This window comes from Rhinoderma darwinii, chromosome 2, assembly GCF_050947455.1.
Source record: "Rhinoderma darwinii isolate aRhiDar2 chromosome 2, aRhiDar2.hap1, whole genome shotgun sequence".
NCBI classification, from domain to species: Eukaryota; Metazoa; Chordata; class Amphibia; order Anura; family Rhinodermatidae; genus Rhinoderma; species Rhinoderma darwinii.
The window spans coordinates 250647799-250666958 of record NC_134688.1 but is presented as its reverse complement, the minus strand read 5'-3'; the positions used below and the strand labels follow the sequence as shown (position 1 = coordinate 250666958).

General features: G+C 44.8%; 1 protein-coding gene and 1 long non-coding RNA gene across 13 annotated transcripts in view; one reads left to right on the top strand and one right to left on the bottom strand.

Moving 5' to 3' along the window:
• The window catches only part of LOC142742883 (microtubule-actin cross-linking factor 1-like), a 236195-nt gene that overhangs the window by 42448 nt on the left and 174587 nt on the right, over window positions 1-19160 (top strand). The window contains exon 1 of one of the 11 annotated variants that reach the window (XM_075853082.1): window positions 7917-8137. The exons of the other annotated variants lie outside the window; for them this stretch is intronic. Within the exon in view, the coding sequence (XP_075709197.1) occupies window positions 8044-8137 (94 nt within the window). The 5' untranslated portion in view covers window positions 7917-8043. Of the gene's footprint in view, window positions 1-7916; window positions 8138-19160 lie in introns of those variants that run through there. 11 annotated transcript variants of the gene reach the window in all.
• Window positions 1-19160, bottom strand: part of LOC142742887 (uncharacterized) — a 68349-nt gene that overhangs the window by 8699 nt on the left and 40490 nt on the right. The gene's annotated exons all lie outside the window — the stretch shown is intronic.

Genomic DNA, 19160 nt, shown 5'->3' with positions numbered 1-19160 from the left:
ATTATCAAAATTACTAAATTTATAGTACAAACAATGCAAACCCAACCAACCCATCCCCGTTAAAACGCAAGCAAGGGAGACGGAGGGAAAGAGAGAGAAAGAAAAAAAAAAGCAAAGAAAAGAAAAAAGACCTTCTTTAACAGTTAAATAATCAGCACTTTTCACCTGTAGGACCGTAGATCTATATTTATTGAGGAGGCACCTGTGATAACTCCTCCAAAGAAATCAGTTTTATCTGTTTTACTCTATATGGTACTCTACATTAATCAGAAACTATTCTGTGTAAACGCAAGTCTTGACTCCATGGTAGTGAGTATACTGCGTTACGTGGGTGGTTGCTATCAAAACACAAGGAACAATATCTGTCGGTTTGATAAAAAGGTCAGTTTTGAGACTACCCTTCTCCTAAAATATTGTAAAGAATTGTAAAGATTCTTTGGACATTACCCTCATGGATTGTAACGCTGGTATTTGACTATTAATTATGGTTAGAAATTCAGACAAACCCTGAGTGCTAACGGTCCATACCAGAAAGATATCATCTATGTAGCACCACCAGCACAGCGCATACTCCATAAAGGCATTAGTGTACACAGACTTGTCTTTGAAGAAAGACATGAAGATGTTAGTATAAACGGGTACCACATTGGAACCCACAGCTGTCTCCCTATACTGTTATTAAAAAACATCCATGAAGAGGAAATAATTCCCCTAATTGTGTACGACTTAGAGAATATTCTGTGCCAATAAATGCCACATGGACCACATCCAATCCTCTGACACGATCAATGGATGTATACAAGGATGCCACATCAAATGAAATAAGATGTACTTCTGAATTAGCTGTGACTTGTAACTTACTTTACTTTAATAAAAAAATCAGAAATCTCATAACAATTGATGTAGAAAAATTCCTTCCCTGCAACTATGGGTGATCAAACAGCCTCATGTGGTTCTTAGGGAGACTATATGAAATAGGGCTTACCAGAGATGTTACTTTTAGGTAGTCACCCAATTTTTCATCAACGAGTCCCTCACACAGTGCTCTATCCACCATATCGTTAATAAGCCACATAATTTCAAATTTGGGGTAACCTCTACGGTTTTTTTATACACCATAGTATCATCCAATTCCTCGTCAACCAAAGCACTGATTTTGTCACCCCTGTGACGTTATCCATGCAGTGACATCACTACACTCATGATATACATATAGCAATATAAATAAAATTCACATTCCTCACAATGAGTGTTTACATGAAAGAATTTAAATATTTTCTAAGCTTTCATAAAAATTTTTTTCCTTCTCTCTCTTTCCCTCCGTCTCCCTTGCATTTTCGGCCCACATTGAGGAATTTAAGCCATGCCTCTTCCCGGCAAGTTACAACCCTTTCCCGCTAAATGATGTCTCTGATAATAAATCAGTTAATGTAGAATTTTGTGGACATGTAAAAAAATTACTCTTAGCAGATTATCTTAACATTTGCAATTTATAACAATATAGAGAATTTCATACGCTATAGGAAATGTGTCTCAAAGATCTTTGTTACTGTGTATCAGTGAAAAAAGAATCTAAAAACAGAAATACCCTCTATAAAACAAATCATATTTTACACCAAGTGGACTTTTAATTCTGACACATTTTCTTAACCTGAAGGGGAATATGGAAGAGTTACAGCAGACAAATTATTTACAAAAAAACTTACCAAAGCGAGAGGCATGCTGGCTCAGAACATGGAAATCCAAATGGGAGGTACCGAACCCCATTATGAGACCATATGCCCTAATACGGAAAATAAACAGGAGTTCTCCAGGATATTCTCCACCATGTTTGGAAAAGAATTGCATCACTCCCTCCATACAACGCCCACTGAATTTAGCATCTGGGAGAGAGAGCATTTACAAGAGAGAGCTAAATTAAAAAAATATATTCTACAGTACTCCTTTAATACCATCAAGCCTGATGGTCTAGGGTAGTGAAGGGGTTAAGGACAGCATCCCTGGTGGTTTAGGGTAGTGAAGGGATTTATTCACACCCAATGTCCATCTGTTTCCTCACTTCCCGATTCCAGCAATGTCTCTGCAGTATCTGACGGGATCCTGAATGTGAAGGGTAGGGAGGATTGAAAGGATTGTGTGACTGCAATTTATTTACAGACGCACACTTATCTCTATGATCAGGCAGAGAGCTAAAATGCAGTAACATTGTATTCAAGATCCGTGTAATATGGATCCCAAAGAGGCTTTTGTGTATGAGGCCTAAGAAACATTTCTTTCTATAGTGCATGATCTTGTATGAACAGTATAATATTAGTTCAGCCTGATAGCACCTAGCTATAAAAGTGAAGCACAGCTGAATCATTCATTGACTCATTCGTTTTAGGATTATCTCAGTAGGTGAGCCATCTGGATAACGCATGAGTCAGATTTTAAAAATAAATAAATAAACATTTCCACCTGTATTTTTAAAGCAAAAGATATTAGACATTTATAGATAGAGTAAGGGTATGTTCACACAGCCTATTTTCAGCCTCCAAACATCTGCCCATTGATTTCAATGGGAAAAACTGTGTTTCGTTCCGACGGGGCGGTTTTTTAAACGTCCGTTTGTAAAAACAGCACGTAAAAAAAACGCCTCGTAAACAGAAGTGCATGTCATTTCTTGAGACGTTTTTGGAGCCGTATTAATTGTCTCAATAGAAAAACAGCTCCAAAAACGTAGGTAAAAAAACGCATCAAAAAACGCTTGATGCTTTTAAAACGGCTGATAATCAGGGGCTGTTTTCCCTTGAAAACAGCTCCATATTTTACAGCTGTTTTTAGTTTAGTGTGTGAACATACCCTAATAGAACAAATGCAAGACTGTGGGTATATGTGAAAATTCTGAGCCACTGAACACAAATAAACTGACAGAAGAGAATCAAGAAATACAGGGTATAATTACAAGAGTGGGGTTGGAGATGTCCGTTATTTAGTTGGTATCCCCTTCCCCCAATGATACTACTAGTGAAAGTTAAACATTTTTGGTCTTATAAACCATACATTCAGGACTGGATAATATTGAGGCATGGTGGCGTGGGTTTGTACTTTTTTTTTCGGGTTCTCTAATACCCTCCCACATTTATAGGAAATGATGCCCTTAGTAAAGATGGTAGCACTAATCTGCTGCATATGTCTGGGCATACACTTGCCTACATATCCGGCATTCGCTGTTGAGATTACAAGATGTGCACTACTTTACTTCATGAGAAAGGCTGCTGTGTTGAGCTTAAACGTTGCAAAAGGTAAATGACTGGATCTTTAAAGGGTAACTAAATGTTTGAAAAACTTCTGACATGTCATAATGACATGTCAGAAGTTTTGATTGGTGGGGGTCCGAGCACTGAGTCCCCCACCAATCACTAAAACGAAGCCGCAGAAGTTCTCGTGTGAGCGCTCAGCCGCTTCGTGTCTGTTTGGCCCAATTTGGCCCTTCTTAAAGTCTCTCAGACCTCCATGCTTGCCCAGTTTCCTGATTACAGCACATCCACTTAAAGAACTGACTGTTCACTTGCTGCTTAATATATCCCACCCCTTGACAGGCGCCATTGTAGCGAGACAAAGTTAGTAGTTGTAATGTTATGGCTCAATGGTGTACAACATCACTGTAAGGAGATCGTAAAGGAACTTTTACTACTTACTATTAAAAATAACAGGCTGATATTTTAAACATTAAAATTAATAAAGGACTACTATCAATTCTAGGTAGCCCTGATGATAGAAAAGGAGGGAGTAAATATCTGATTTGAATATTCTTCATATGCAAATTAGCTTTTTGGAACGAGGGCATCACCGTTTCTCCAAACGGCTCTACCTTCTATCCCCAGTCTGTCCCTTCCTACTTTGATTGACAGGGCCAGGCAGTTTAGAAGATGTGATTACGCCTGGCCCTATATTCGTCTGAGTCCGAGCACTGATACCCCCACCGATCGCTTTAACGAAGGAAGCAGCAGAAGCGCTCGGGTGAGTGCTGTGCCACTTTATTTCTGCTCGGCTTTCCTCGGAAAGCTGAGGGAGCGTTGTATGGGCGCATAGACTTCCCATTGAGCCCATACACCACTTCTTCAGAGAAAGACGAGCAGAAACTAAGCAGCACAGTGCTCACCCGAGTGCTTCTGCCGCTTCATTTTAGCGATCGGTGGGTTCTCAGTGCTCAGATCCCACCGATCAAAAGCTTAGTTACCCTTTAAGTTACATTTATTTTTGTATTCATCTATCTACACTGCGAAAAAACAACTCCTATGACTCCTTATCTGGATCAATGGCTCATCTCCAGCAATCTAGTACCAGTTCAATAAAGGTATACAGGCCCTTTTTAAAATCTCAATGAATTAAGAATGACAACGTTCTCTGGCAGAGAGTTCCATAGTATCACTGCTCTTAGGGTATGTTCACACGAGGTCATTACGTCCGTAATTGACGGACGTATTTCGGCCGCAAGTACCGGACCGAACACAGTGCAGGGAGCCGGGCTCCTAGCATCATACTTATGTACGACGCTAGGAGTCCCTGCCTCGCTGCCGGACAACTGTCTCGTACGGAAAACATGATTACAGTACGGTGGTGCTTTTCTGTTTTCATTCCTACTTTTTACTGCTCTTGCGCAAATCACGCGCGTCACACGGAAGTGCTTCCGTGTGACATGCGTGGTTTTCACGCACCCATTGACTTCAATGGGTACGTGATGCGCGAAAAACGCACAAATATAGGACATGTCGTGAGTTTTACGCAGCGGACATCCGCTACGTAAAAATCACAGACTGGCTGCACGGCCCCATAGACTAATATAGGTCCGTGCGAGGCGCCTGAAAATCATGTGCGTTGCATGGACGTATATCACGTTCGTCTGAATAAGCCCTAAAAGTAATAAAAACACCACGAAAAACGCACAAAAATGTAGCCTAGTTCATGCTGTGATTTTAAAGAAACGAACGAAAAAACAGTATGACCCCTTAAACTAGCCACTAATATTTCACATTTGGCTACTAAACTGCATCACCAAAACCAATATGAAAATACCTGGTGTGAACATGACCTTGAGTTTATTGTTTATATGCAATAAAATGCGCCATGTGAGAGATTTACTATTGCGGTATAGTATGATCTGCTTCTGTCTCTTTGTGTAGCAGTTTGACCCCCCAGCATGAGCTTTAGTAGATTAATCTCAATCAAAGACTATAATGCGACTGAAGATTAATCACTGATCCCAAGAGATGTTAAATCATTCTGTGTACTAAATCCTAATTTATAGCAGCATGTCTTGGAACAATATACATTTTGTAAGTAACATAATAAAATCCCTATTGTTGTGGATTTATTTGTGCACAATCACACAAGATCTAGTGAGCAGTAACAAAATGATATCCTATTGGCGCTTGTGTGTATATTTGTCCCCAATAGGGACATGGACTGGTGAGAGTAGATATATTTTATGTACAGCGCTGTGGAATATGATGGTGCTATAGAAATAATGGGAAATAAATACATAATTCAGTGTTGCTGATGGAACATTGTGAGAAAACCCTTTTGTAGTGATTAAAATAACTGACCCTAATACTTGCACACTTCTGCCGCTCAAATCATAATCTGAGATTAGGGTTTAGTTTATTATTTGAATAAAATAGGTATTCAGGTTTTTTCATCTGTAATCCTAGTGCCTGTGATTTCTTGACGGCTTGCTCCTATTTCATCTAGTCAGGAAGATCACAATGAATGACCCTTCGCAGAGGCATTACTATAGGGGGTGCAGGGGATGCAATCACACCTGGGCCACGGAGCCTGAGGGGCCCCAAATGGTTCCCCTGCCCCCTTTTAGGAAATCATTACTATTAGGCCTTATTCACACGAACGTGTTAAACGTCCGTGTGACGGCCGTTGAAACAACAGCCGTCACACGGACCTATATAATTCAATGTGGCCGTTGTTTCAAAGGACATGTCCTATTTTTTCACGCATCACGTATCCCTCCATAGACTCTAGTCTATGGGGGATGCGTGATATCATAGTGACATGTCAGAAGTTTGGATTTGTGGGGGTCCCAGCACTGAGACCCCCACCAATTGCTAGAACGAAGCAGTTGAAGCACTCGTGTGATCGCTCAGCCGCTTTGTGTCTGTTCGAATCTTTCCGGAAATAAGTGTATCGTGTACGGACTCAATAGAAAGTCTATGAGCCCGTACTCCGCACTTCAGCTGCTTCGTTCTAGTGATTTGTGGGGGTCTCAGTGCTCGGACCCCTACCAATCCAATCTTCTGACATGTCACTATTTTGTCAAACGTTTAGCTACACTTTAATATGCGATAGTTAGGGGCCCTGTTACAGATTTTCCATTGGCGCCCAATTTTCCATTGACTGGTTTGCTGCTGTGATATTTTACCACAGTCTCTCTATGTGGAATGTTAGTGAGAGGGAATAGGGATTTTTGATGGTATTTTTATCTGACTCTCCTAAGAACCGTGTCTTCCGGTGTTTGAAGAAACCTTTAGGGTATGTGCACACACTAATTACGTCCGTAATTGACGGACGTATTTCGGCCGCAAGTCCCGGACCGAACACAGTGCAGGGAGCCGGGCTCCTAGCATCATACTTATGTCCGATGCTAGGAGTCCCTGCCTCTCTGCAGGACAACTGTCCCGTACTGTAATCATGTTTTCAGTACGGGACAGTAGTTCCACGGAGAGGCAGGGACTCCTAGCATCGTACATAACTATGATGCTAGGAGCCCGGCTCCCTGCACTGTGGTCGGTCCGGTACTTGCGGCCGAAATACGTCCGTCAATTACGGACGTAATTAGTGTGTGTGCACATACCCTTAGGTAGCTGTTTTTTTATTCCATGCGGACTATATAAATACTGTTTATCTTGGACGATTAGTGGAGCAGATTTCCATCAGCCAGAACTGATTGTTTAACTATTGTCTTTTCCGGTCAAATGGTAACTATATCCCCCGTTACATGGCCGCCATTAGGATATAATCACATTCTCATAGAATCTATGAGAGAACAAATGAGGCATTGATTCTAGGGAAGAATATGGTACCTCACATTGCACCTACAGATCTGTGATATGGAACGGTGCGGTTATGTTCATATGGCATATGTGTGAGGCAGGTAAATACGAGGCTGATTTCAAGAGAATCCAGGTGTTTTGGGAGCTCCTGATTTTCAAAGCGTTTTTGCTGTTTGCAAGCATTTTGAAGCTTTTTTGAAGCGTATTTTGAGCCGTATTCTAGAAGTGTCTGGATATGTTCACACGCTTAGCAAAAAACGTCTGAAAATACGGAGCTGTTTTCAAGGGAAAACAGCTCCTGATTTTCAGACGTTTTTTTAACAACTCGCGTTTTTCACAGCCGTTTTTGGAGCTGTTTTTCTACAGAGTCAATGAAAAACGGCTCCAAAAACGGCTCAAGAAGTGACATGCACTTCTTTTTCGCGGGAATCTTTTTACGAAAATGAGGACTAAATAAACGCCACTTCAGTACAGAATGCCATATTTCCCATTGAAATCAATGGGCAGATGTTTGTAGGCATTCTGCTTCCGTTTTTTCAGGCGTTTTTTGAGGCGTAAATTCCCCGAAATACGCCTGTAGACACTACGTGTGCACATACCCTTCTTGTAGTGGGAATGGAAAATCAGCTTCAAAAAACGCCTCAAGAACCAAAAAACGTGCGCCATAGAACAGTGTGTGTGAACCTCTTGCAGTACAGTCCAGGGGGAATTTTAGAGGTCATGTGTTTTCAAGAACTAAAGTTGTTGCAAGTGTATAGTGCTGTACTTTAGCCGACTGCCGCTAGATGTCCTCTTCTCCCAGCACTGTATTCGTATTTCCTTGAATGGCCGCTGTGCGTCCGCCCAAGCTCCCCACTCCCAGGTGTAGTTCTCTATTGCTCGGCTGGGTGTCCCCTTCTCTCGATGCTGCCTGGGCGGAGACAGGAGCCGGAAGTCGGATCCACAGGCACCGGACTGACCGGCGGGCACCGGGAATACTCCAGGAGAATAGTTCGCCATGTCCGGGTATATCCCGGGACAACTCCCGTTGGATCGTAACCAGGAGAACGAGTTTGTTCGGGCATATGAAGGAGTGCTGGAGAGATATAAAGGTACCGGCGATGTGGGGTTCTAATGCACATGATCAGGAAGGGACGGCTTGTGTGTCCTCCTTGTGCTGAGTTTCTGCTACATTGTTCTGTCCTGGCTGGTACATGTGGCACAGCACTGGGCATATAGACATGGAGATGTGTGTGTGTTTGTTGACGGGGGGGAGTTAGTGGACTACCCTATATGTCTACATGGTGATGGCTTGGGAAGACGCAGATTGGCCTCACAGATGCTGGGTGTAGCAGTGACAGCTCGGATGTGACACAGAAACATAGGCTAGTGATGTGACAGGCACAATAATATGGACGGTGACAAGGGGGAGGACATTATAAGACTCAGGGACAGTCCTTGACCAGGCTGCTGACTGGCCTGGCTTCTCCTTGGACTCAGTCACTGTTGTGTTGTGTGACATTGACACTTGTAATGTGATAATGCTCCAAGTCATCTAATAAGATTCTAGACAAATGTAGCAGTGCTGATGTGTCATTTAACTCTACACAGCACCAAGTTTCAGCATGGATAACTGAGCAGTCCAACATAGAACCACAGAAAACACTGTGCCAAGTGACAAACGTATCTCTGCTACATCGATAGTTGTATTACGCAGGATTGGCTCCATACATATGTATCTGCATGTTTTGTCAATGTCACACAGCCGTTTACTAAAGAATAATGAATTTCCGCTTCACCATCTAGGAATGTATTGCGTAGAAGTTAGCACTTCGGCCACAGTCACACAGTACAGTTATCAGTTTTAAAAATAAAATAAAATATTAGTGAAAATGTTATCGTGTAAGACCGGCCTAATGTTTGTGTGACTGCGTGTTAATGAGTCTGCAGGGTGTAACAGTGAAGTGTTCAGTCAGCCATGGGTGTAACATCGATATGAAAAGGATAGTCCTGCTTTAGAAGACATAAGGTACAGTATGGGTGTAACAACATAAACAAGGGGTAGTTGTAGGGTGTGACAGTAGTCCTAATGTATAGCACTGACAGTGAGGGAATCGTGTAGCGGAGTGATCTGTGGAGAGGTGTTCCTCAGGCGGTGCAGGGGTTGATGGTGAATCATTGGTTTGATATTTGTGGGGCCACTACTCTGATATATAGGTGCTGCAGCAGAGGTTTTCCAGTATGTGAATATATGGTTTGTTGAAGCACCGGCTTCTGCACGGTCTGTTTCCTAACAATAGAGTGGCTCATTGCCAGTAACATCTTAATCATAAACTGGGTGACGCGCTATATGACTTTACAGGATATAAGTATAAAGGGGACACTTCATAATCTTTGGTATGAAAATATCTTGAGGAAAGGGGTCGTCCATTTTCAAATAGTGCCTGTTGTACTGGCAAAGCAGTGATAATTTCCATCGGAAATTGTATTGTGTGTGTGTGTGTGTGTGTGTGTGTGTGTGTGTGTGTGTGTGTGTGTGTGTGTGTGTGTGTGTATATATATATATATATATATATATATATATAATGTGTGCGTCAATCTACAAAACCAAGCATCTAGATATTAAATTCAGTATAAGTGGTCACCAGTATTTCAAGGGTTAACATAGCTCAGGTTTTCTGTCACCTTGAATTTCCTTGTCTGTACACCTGTATAAATAACTCGGCCTTCAACATTTTTTCTTATTGTCCTTCGCTTATGGTAACTTGTTCTGTACGCCTGTCGTTTTACAGTAGGTTATTCATTACCCCATATATAAAACATACAGTTGCTGTTTTAACAAGTCACAAGCAGTTTCTGGGGAAGCAATGTCACATGTTATGTTAATATTGTAGGATCCCACTGTAGTTGACTGGCATTCAGTGTCCCTCCATGCGTTTTTGGCAGCAAGCCTGTGTAGCAGGATCTGAGGGGCTACACAACGCTATAGACACTCTAGTTGTGTAAGTCATATATGATAAAGATGCTTTAGGGTTTGTAGCTGTAGGTTTTTTGAAATTGGATGATGCCTTAATGCACTCACAGACCTTATGTATATGCTGTGTTCATATAGCTGTCTATATGGACAAGAGAATGTAAGTAAATTTCAACATAGTCTGCATCGACAGAACACTATGGGGGAAATTTATCAACCTTTCTACGCCAGGGCCCAAAAGTCACAATATGTGTTGAAAATTGTGACTGTGGCTTTTTACGCTGCCCTTGCGACTGTTGAGGGGCAGTGCGAGAGCAGCCCGACAAATTGGAAAACTGGCATAAGTTATAGTGGAAATCTACGCCATCTTCTAGCACTCAGGACATTGTGTTCTGCATTGCATATAAGGCCCTGACGCTGCTCGGCGTTCGGACATTGTACGAGTCGCAGAATGCTGAGGGAGCCAGAGGGAAGAAGAAAAGCAGTGAGGGGAGTATATATATATATTTTTTTTTATGTCACAGATTTATTAAGTTGTGTGCACCTCTTAATAGCCCTGTCGCATCTTACTCCAGTACAGCAGAAAGCTTAGACTGGAGCGTGAAATGCCAGTCCTAGTAAATCGTCCCCTATGGAGCAGATTTATTAAGCTTTCTGTGCCAGATTTCAGGTGTAGAAAAGTTGCAATTAGAGCAAAACCTGAGATGTTGCACAAAATTTTTGCGACACTTGTCTTTCTACGCTGCCTACAAAATGTTTTTCCGAAAAGTAGGTAATGTAAGAAATGCCAGTCTTAATACTTCTGCCCTAAGGGTATGTTCACACGGTAGCAGGCTGTTACGTCTGAAAAGACAGACTGTTTTTAGGAGAAAACAGCTGCCTCGTTTCAGACGTAAATGCTCCTCCTCGCATTTTGCGAGGCTTCTCTGACAGCCGTAAATTTTGAGCTGCGCTTCATTGAGTTCAATGAAAAACGGCTCAAATTACGTCTGAAAGAATTGTCCTGCACTTCTTTTGACGAGGCTGTATATTTACGCGTCGTTGTTTGACAGCTGTCAAACGACGACGCGTAAATGACAGGTCGTCTGCACAGTACGTCGGCAAACCCATTCAAATGAATGGGCAGATGTTTGCCGACGTATTGTAGCCCTATTTTCAGATGTAAAACGAGGCATAATACGCCTCGTTTACGTCTGAAAATAGGTCGTGTGAACCCAGCCTTATGGTCTCACATATAAAAACTACGGGAAAAAGTATCCATGTTGACTGCAGAAGCCAGTTAGATCACATCTTTCATTTTGTAACCTGCACTGGGTAAATGAAAGCTGGAATCTGATTGGTTACTATGGGCAACACTGATATTTTCTGTCTTCGCTTGTTTTTTGCATGAATATGTGCTAAGTGAGTTTAGTTCCAATTTAAGGAGCATCCGTTACCAGATTGAGCGCTTCCCTTTTTCTTAATTAAAGGATATCCATAAACCTGAAGTCTGAGCTGGAGTTAGAAGCCCTCATCTCAGTTTGCTCATTTAGTCAGAAGCGGCGAAAGGGCTGGCGTTCCCGCATTAGCTTACAGCACCGCTAACCTTTAGGCCTAGTGCACCCTATCTTCACGTTGGCATTTTATAGATGTCTAAAGTGACACTAGGGCATACAATTTTCATTACGTACGTACGTACGTACGTATATATATATATATATATATATATATATATATATATATATATATATATACACTATATTGTTAAGTTTTGGGCCACCTACACATTACACCTACAAGAGCTTTTATGTCCAGTCAAAATCCACAGGCATTAATATGGAGTTGGTCCCCCCTCTGCAGATAAAACAGCTTGCACTCTTCTGGGAAGGCTTTCTACAAGTTTTTGGAGTGTGTCGGTGGGAATTTTTGCCCATTTTTCCAGAAGAGCATTTGTGAGGTCAGACACTGATGTTGGATGAGCGCCTGGCTCGCAATCTCCGTTCTAGTTCATCTTAAAAGTGTTTGATGGGGTTGAGGTCCGGTCTATGTGCGGGCCAGTCAAGTTCTTTCCACATCAAACTCACCCAAACATGTCTTTATGGGCCTTGCCTTGTGCACTGGGTCACAAAGTGGGAAGCATACAGTTGTCCAAAATGTCTTGGTATGCTGAAACATTAAAGAGGCTCTGTCACCAGATTTTCAAACCCCTATCTCGTATTGCAGCAGATAGGCGCTGCAATGTAGATAAGAGTAACGTGTTTTTTTTTTCAAAAACGAACATTTTGGGCCAAGTTATGAGCATTTTTATATTTATGCAAATGAGGCTTTCTTAAGTACAACTGGGTGTGTTTAAACTTAAGTACAAGTGGGCGTGTATTGTGTGTGTAACATCTGGGCGTTTTTACTTCTTTTACTAGCTGGGCGTTGTGAATCCGCATCATCCACTTCTCTTCACAACGCCCAGCTTCTGGCAGTGCAGACACACAGCGTGTTCTCGAGAGATCACGCTGTGACGTCACTTCCTGCCCCAGGTCCTGCATCGTGTCGGACGAGCGAGGACACATCGGCACCAGGCGACAGAGGCTACATCGACTTACCTGCAAACGCCGATGCTGCTGCAGAATCAACTGTAGCCTCTGTCGCCTGGTGCCGATGTGTCCTCGCTCGTCCGACACGATGCAGGACCTGGGGCAGGAAGTGACGTCACAGCGTGATCTCTCGAGAACACGCTGTGTGTCTGTGCACTGCCAGAAGCTGGGTGGTAACGAAGAGAAGTGGATGATGCTGATTCGTCATCATCATACACTTCTATTCACAACGCCCAGCTAGTAAAACAAGTAAACACGCCCAGATGTACACACACAATACACGCCCAGTTGTACTTAAGAAAGGCTCATTTGCATAAATACAAAAATGCTCATAACATGGCCAAAAATGCTCGTTTTAGAAAAAAACAAAAACGTTACTGTTATCTACATTGCAGCGCCGATCTGCTGCAATACGAGATAGGGGTTTGAAAATCTGGTGACAGAGCCTCTTTAAAGGATCGTCCACAGGATAGGTCATCCGTATGTGATCGGTGCGGGTCTGAAACCAGGACCCCGCACCGATCAGCCGCACCGGCTGCCACTGGGCTCTGGATGTTTTGAACGGTATGCATTAGCTGGAGCCAGATGGCTCTGACCACTGCATAGCAACCGTTCTGCAGCTCTGCTCCTATTCATTTGAATAGGAGCAGAGCTGCAGTACTGCAGCTCGGCCGCAATTCTGTGACTAGAGCCATCTGCTTCCAGCACCAACTACTGCATACCGTTCAAAACATCCGGTAGCCGGAGCGGCTAATCGGTGTGGGGTCCTGGTGTTGGACCCGCACTGATCATATACTGATGACCTATCCTATGGATAGGTCATCAGTTGTCCGGTCGTGGACAACCCCTTTAAGATTTCCCCTCACTGGAACTAAGTTGCCCAGGCCAATCCCTGAAAAACAACCCCATAGCATTATCCCTCCTCCACCAAACGTTACAGTTGGCACAATGCAGTCAGGCAGGTAACGTTCTCCTGGCATTCACCAAACCCAGACTCGTCTATCAGGCTGCCAGATAGAGAAGCGTGATTTATCATTTAATGGAAAGCGTTTCCACTGCTCTAGAGTCCAGTGGCGTCATACTTTACACCACTCCATCCAACGCCTGGCATTGTTCTTGGTGATGTATGGTTGGCATACACCTACTCGGCCATGGAAACCCATGTCATGAAACTCGTGGCGCACAGTTTTTGTGTGGATTTTAATGCCAGATTGAGTCAGCAGAGTGTTGGTGACTTTTTTTTACACCTCCACACTCTATGACCCCGCTCTGTAACTGGCCTGACACTTCGTGGCTGAGTTGCTGGGGTTCCTAAATTCTTCAACTTTGCAGTAATACCACTCACAGTTGATCGTAAAATATCTAGGAGGGAAGAAATTTCATGTACTGACTTGTTACAGCAGTGGCAACCCATTACAGTACCACGCTCAAATTCAGTGCTCTCTTTAGAACGACCCATTCTTTCACAAATGTTTGTAAAGGCGACTGCATGGCTAGGTGCTGGGTTTTATACACATGAGGCAATGGGACTGAATGAAATACCTGAATTCAATGATTAAGACGTGTGTCCCAATACCTTTGTCCATATAGTGTATTTTCAACAAATTGAAAGTTCATGGGTAAATGTGACCCTATGGCATGACCCAACGATCTTCCTTTTGGGGGCCCGAGTTATGGCATGGCATTGTTTAGCAGGAATGAATGTTTTACTTCAGACTTGAGTCATTTTTGTTTTTTTTCAGTCACAAATAACTCCTATAGACATCAATAGGAAACCCTCCCCCCCCCCCTCCCAAATAGTTAGCTGTCGGTAGCCAATTTCTGAGGGTATGTTCACACGCACTGTTTTCAGACGTAATTCGGGCGTTTTACGCCTCGAATTACGCCTGAAAAAACTGCTCCATTACGCTTACAAACATCTGCCCATTGCTTTCAATTGGTTTTACGATGTTCTGTTCCCACGAGGTGTAATTTTATGCATCGCTGTCAAAGGACGGCGCGTAAAAAGACGCCCGAGTCAAAGAAGTGCATGTCACTACTTGGGACGTTTTTGGAGCCGTTTTTCATTGACTCCATTGAAAAACCGCTCCAATAACATCCGTAAATTACCCTGCGAAAAACGTGAGTAATAACAAAAACGTCTGAAAATCAGGAGCGAAAACAGCTCCATTATTTCAGACGTATTTTGCTACTGCGTGTGAACATACCCTGAATGTATTGGCAGCTTGGATACTGTAATTTCTATATCCTAGAGGAGGAAGATCGGTGGGCCATTTAGCACCTAGGCTCTCAACCTGTGATGACCAGATACATGTTACATGCGTTTTACTTTTTCCTTTGAATAAGCAGCACAGTGTATGATCACCATCTTTGGGGTACTTTTAATGTAATTTATTTGAGTCTGGAGGCACTTGGCTTAGAAACTGAGGAACTCTGATTTAGTGCTCTCTTATTTGTGTTTGTTAGGGCAAATTTGATCTCTTAGCCCTTATGCACACGACTGGGTTTCCTGTCACATGGCCCCATCACACGGCTGCAGTAGGAACAATAGACCCCAAATGGGGCTATTCACACGGCCGATTTTTTGACGGCCTGGTAAATCCGGCCGTCAAAAAATGGGACATGCCCTATTTTCGGCCGGTCTCCCGGCCGCCCGGCTCCCATAGAAGTCTATGGGGCTAGGTAATACACTTCCATCACTTGAATGTGCTCCAAGTGATGGCCGTGTCTTCCGTCGCTCGCTCTCTCTCCTTCTCCTCCTCACAGTGCGAAGTGCATGCGAGGAGGAGGAGGGTATTTTTTTGCTCCCTGTAGGAGTGGAATCCCTAATCCCTGGCCACTGCTTCGGCAACGCTGTGGCCGGGGATTGAGGATTCCGCTCCAGCAGAAGTCCCTGACTTCACTGTGTCCATATATGGACACAGTGACGTCAGGGACTTCTGAAGCATAATCGCCGGTGATGTGGCCGGGGATTCCGCTCCAGGAGAAGTCTATGGCTTCACTGTCCATATATGGACACAGTGACGTCAGGGACTTCTGAAGCGGAATCCCCACCGCTGTGGCCGGGGATTCCGATCCAGGAGAAGTCCCTCACTTCACTTCACTCCTGGAGCCGTCCCCTACAGGAAAGTAGGGGGGGTGCCATCTATGGGGGTGACTATGTACAAGGGGTCTGTGTGGCATTGCCTACAGTGGGGCTGTGTGGCATTGCCTACAGTGGGGCTGTGTGGCATTGCCTACAGTGGGGCTGTGTGGCATTGCCTACAGTGGGGCTGTGTGGCATTGCCTACGAGGGGGGGGTCTGCGTGGCATTGCCTACGAGGGGGGGGTCTGCGTGGCACTGCCTACGAGGGGGGGGGTCTGCGTGGCACTGCCTACGAGGGGGGGGTCTTCGTGGCACTGCCTACGAGGGGGGGGTCTGCGTGGCACTGCCTACGAGGGGGGGGGGGTCTGCGTGGCACTGCCTACGAGGGGGGTCTGTGTGGCACTGCCTACGAGGGGGGGGTCTGCGTGGCACTGCCTACGAGGGGGGGGGTCTGTGTGGCACTGCCTACGAGGGGGGGGGGTCTGCGTGGCACTGCCTACGAGGGGGGGGGTCTGCGTGGCACTGCCTACGAGGGGGGGGGTCTGCGTGGCACTGCCTACGAGGGGGGGTCTGCGTGGCACTGCCTACGAGGGGGGGTCTGCGTGGCACTGCCTACGAGGGGGGGGTCTGCGTGGCACTGCCTACGAGGGGGGTCTGTGTGGCACTGCCTACGAGGGGGGGGGTCTGCGTGGCACTGCCTACGAGGGGGGGGTGTCTGCGTGGCACTGCCTACGAGGGGGGGTGTCTTCGTGGCACTGCCTACGAGGGGGGGTCTGTGTGGCACTGCCTACGAGGGGGCGGGGTCTGCGTGGCACTGCCTACGAGGGGGGGGGTCTGCGTGGCACTGCCTACGAGGGGGGGGGTCTGCGTGGCACTGCCTACGAGGGGGGGGGTCTGCGTGGCAGTGCCTACGAGGGGGGGGGTCTGCGTGGCAGTGCCTACGAGGGGGGGTGTGCGAGGGGGGGGTCTGCGTGGCACTGCCTACGAGGGGGGTCTGCGTGGCAGTGCCTACAGAGGGCGGCTATGTGGCAAAAAATGTACAAATGAAAGTCATCTGATTTAAAAACGGACAGGGAAAAAAACGGGTTAAATACGGCAACGTGGCCCGGAACTGAATCGGAACGGATGCAAAACGGCCGGGAAAAGCGGCCCAAAAAGGCAGTTTTTATCGGCCGACACTCGGACTCTGTCGTGTGAATAAGGCCTAACTGTCCAGGCTGTATTCAATTGCCATGAGTTCAAGTTCAGTTGTAAGGCGCAGCAAGCACATGAGACCGTCATGGGTGTCTTACATTGAGTGGACATGAAGATATTTACATTTGTGACAAAAGCTGTAGGTTTGGCAAGGATGTGAAAGCATTGTATCCGTGCTGTGTAAGTTACAGGGCCGGGTATTGTAGGGTAGCAGCCGGCATAATGTTTTTTCTGTTTGATGTTATTCTAGGGCGAGTTGATATTTGACGTTTGTATGGAAGCTATTTGCAATTTAGTATGTATGTATGTAAAAGCTCAGGATAAATCCATACCTCGAACCAGTGAGCAATGCATGTGTACACCTCTTAACCCCTTAACGCCCTGTGATGTACTAAGTTGGCCTGTTGACGTGAACTGACGTACTATTATGTCTTGTGTTAACAGGCTACTGTGTCTGCAAACAGTTTTAAATCCATGATAGCTTAACGCTATCACTGCTTCAAGGCCAGGACCGGAGCTAGCCTCCGATCCCGCCGATTAACCCCTTAGATGCAGCACTCAAAAGCTAGCGCTGCATCTATGGTGTTAACGAGCAGAACGGATGCCCGCGATGCAATCACAGGTGTTCCGATGACTGCTCTGGCAGAGTGGAGGTCTAACGGCCTCCTGTCTGCCAAGTATGGAAGTCTGCTTGGTCCCGCCTGGAGGCGAGGCGCAAAAGGCTTCCGGCTGCAAAAGGAAGATGTCGAAGGCTCAGCTTCTGAGCCTGCGACATCATCTTTTTGCAGCCGTAAGCCTTACGGTAGGGAATGGAGCTAGCTCCGATACCTGCTATTAACCCCTTAGATGCCGCAATCAAAAGTGATGGTGGCATCTTAGTGGTTTGTAGCAATCGGCATCGACACTATATGATCGTAAGGATGCCGATAGTTGCTTTGGCAACCGGAGGCCTAACTATGGCCTCCTGGTCTGTCACCTACAATAGCCTATTAGGCCCCGCCCAGAGACGGGACCTAATGGGCTTGCTGTGAATGATTGACAGCTCTAATGCATTGCACTACGTGGGTGCAGGCCTTCGAGTCCCCTAGTGGGACAAAAAAAAGAAAGTTTCTAAAAAGTTTAATAAAAGTATCCAGTTAATAAAAACAATAACCTCCTTTTTTCCTATAAGGCCTCATGCACACGACCGTAGCCACGTGCATGGCCGTGATTTTCGGGTCGGCCGACAACGAAGTGACAGCTGCGAGCCGCCCGGAAATCGCGGGCCGTGCACATGGCCGCGGCCATTATTTTCAATGAGCCCGGTCGCGGCCATTATTTTCAATGAAAACCACGGTCGTGTGCATGGCCCCATAGGAATGAATGGGGCCGCAATTCTCCCGTGGACTTTCGGGGGAATTGCGGCCGCAAAAGCACGTTCGTGTGCATGAGGCCTAAGTCGTTTTTTATTATAGGAAAAAAATAAAAATAAAAGTACATATTTGGCATCGTGTCCGTAACGACCCACACTATAAAAATATTTTTTCCACACGGTGAGCACCGCAAAAAAAATAAATAAAAAACTATGCCAGGATCACTGTTTTTTGGTCACCACCCCTTCCAAAACATAGAATAAAAAGTGATCAAAAAGTCGCAGGTACCCCAAAATAGGACCAATAAAAACTACAACCCGTCACGCAACAAATAAGCCCTAAGGCCCCATGCACACGACCGTATTTTTCATCATTAATTACGGGCCCATTAATTTCTATTGGCCACAGACACCTTTCAGTATTTTTACTGGTGGGTGTCCGTGCTAAAAAAATTCTAGCACCTGTCCTATTCTTGTCAGTAATTACGGCAAGGACTCTCCCATAGAAGTCTATGGGAGTTTCCCTAAATACGGACGGCTACGGATGTGCATCCGTATACCGTCCATATTTACTGAAGGATCCGTATATACGGATGCAATATGGACCGTATTTACGGACACCCGTATATACGGGTGAAATACGGATACCTACTGATCCGTATTTACGGACAGTATTTCAGGAAAGATAAAAATACTGTCGTGTGCATGGGGCCTTACACAGCTTTTTTGACTGACAAGTAAAAAAGTTATGGCTCGCCTTGTGCACACGCTGCAAAACCTAAAAAAAAAAAACTATAAATTTGGTAATGCCATAATCGTATCGACGTGCAGAATAAAGTAAAATTGTCGTTATAGCCCACGGTGAACACTAAAAAAAAAAAAGAATAGAAAACATTGTCAGACTTGCTGGTTCTTGGTCACCTTGCTTGCCAAAAAAATCGCATAAAAAGTTATCAAAAAAAGA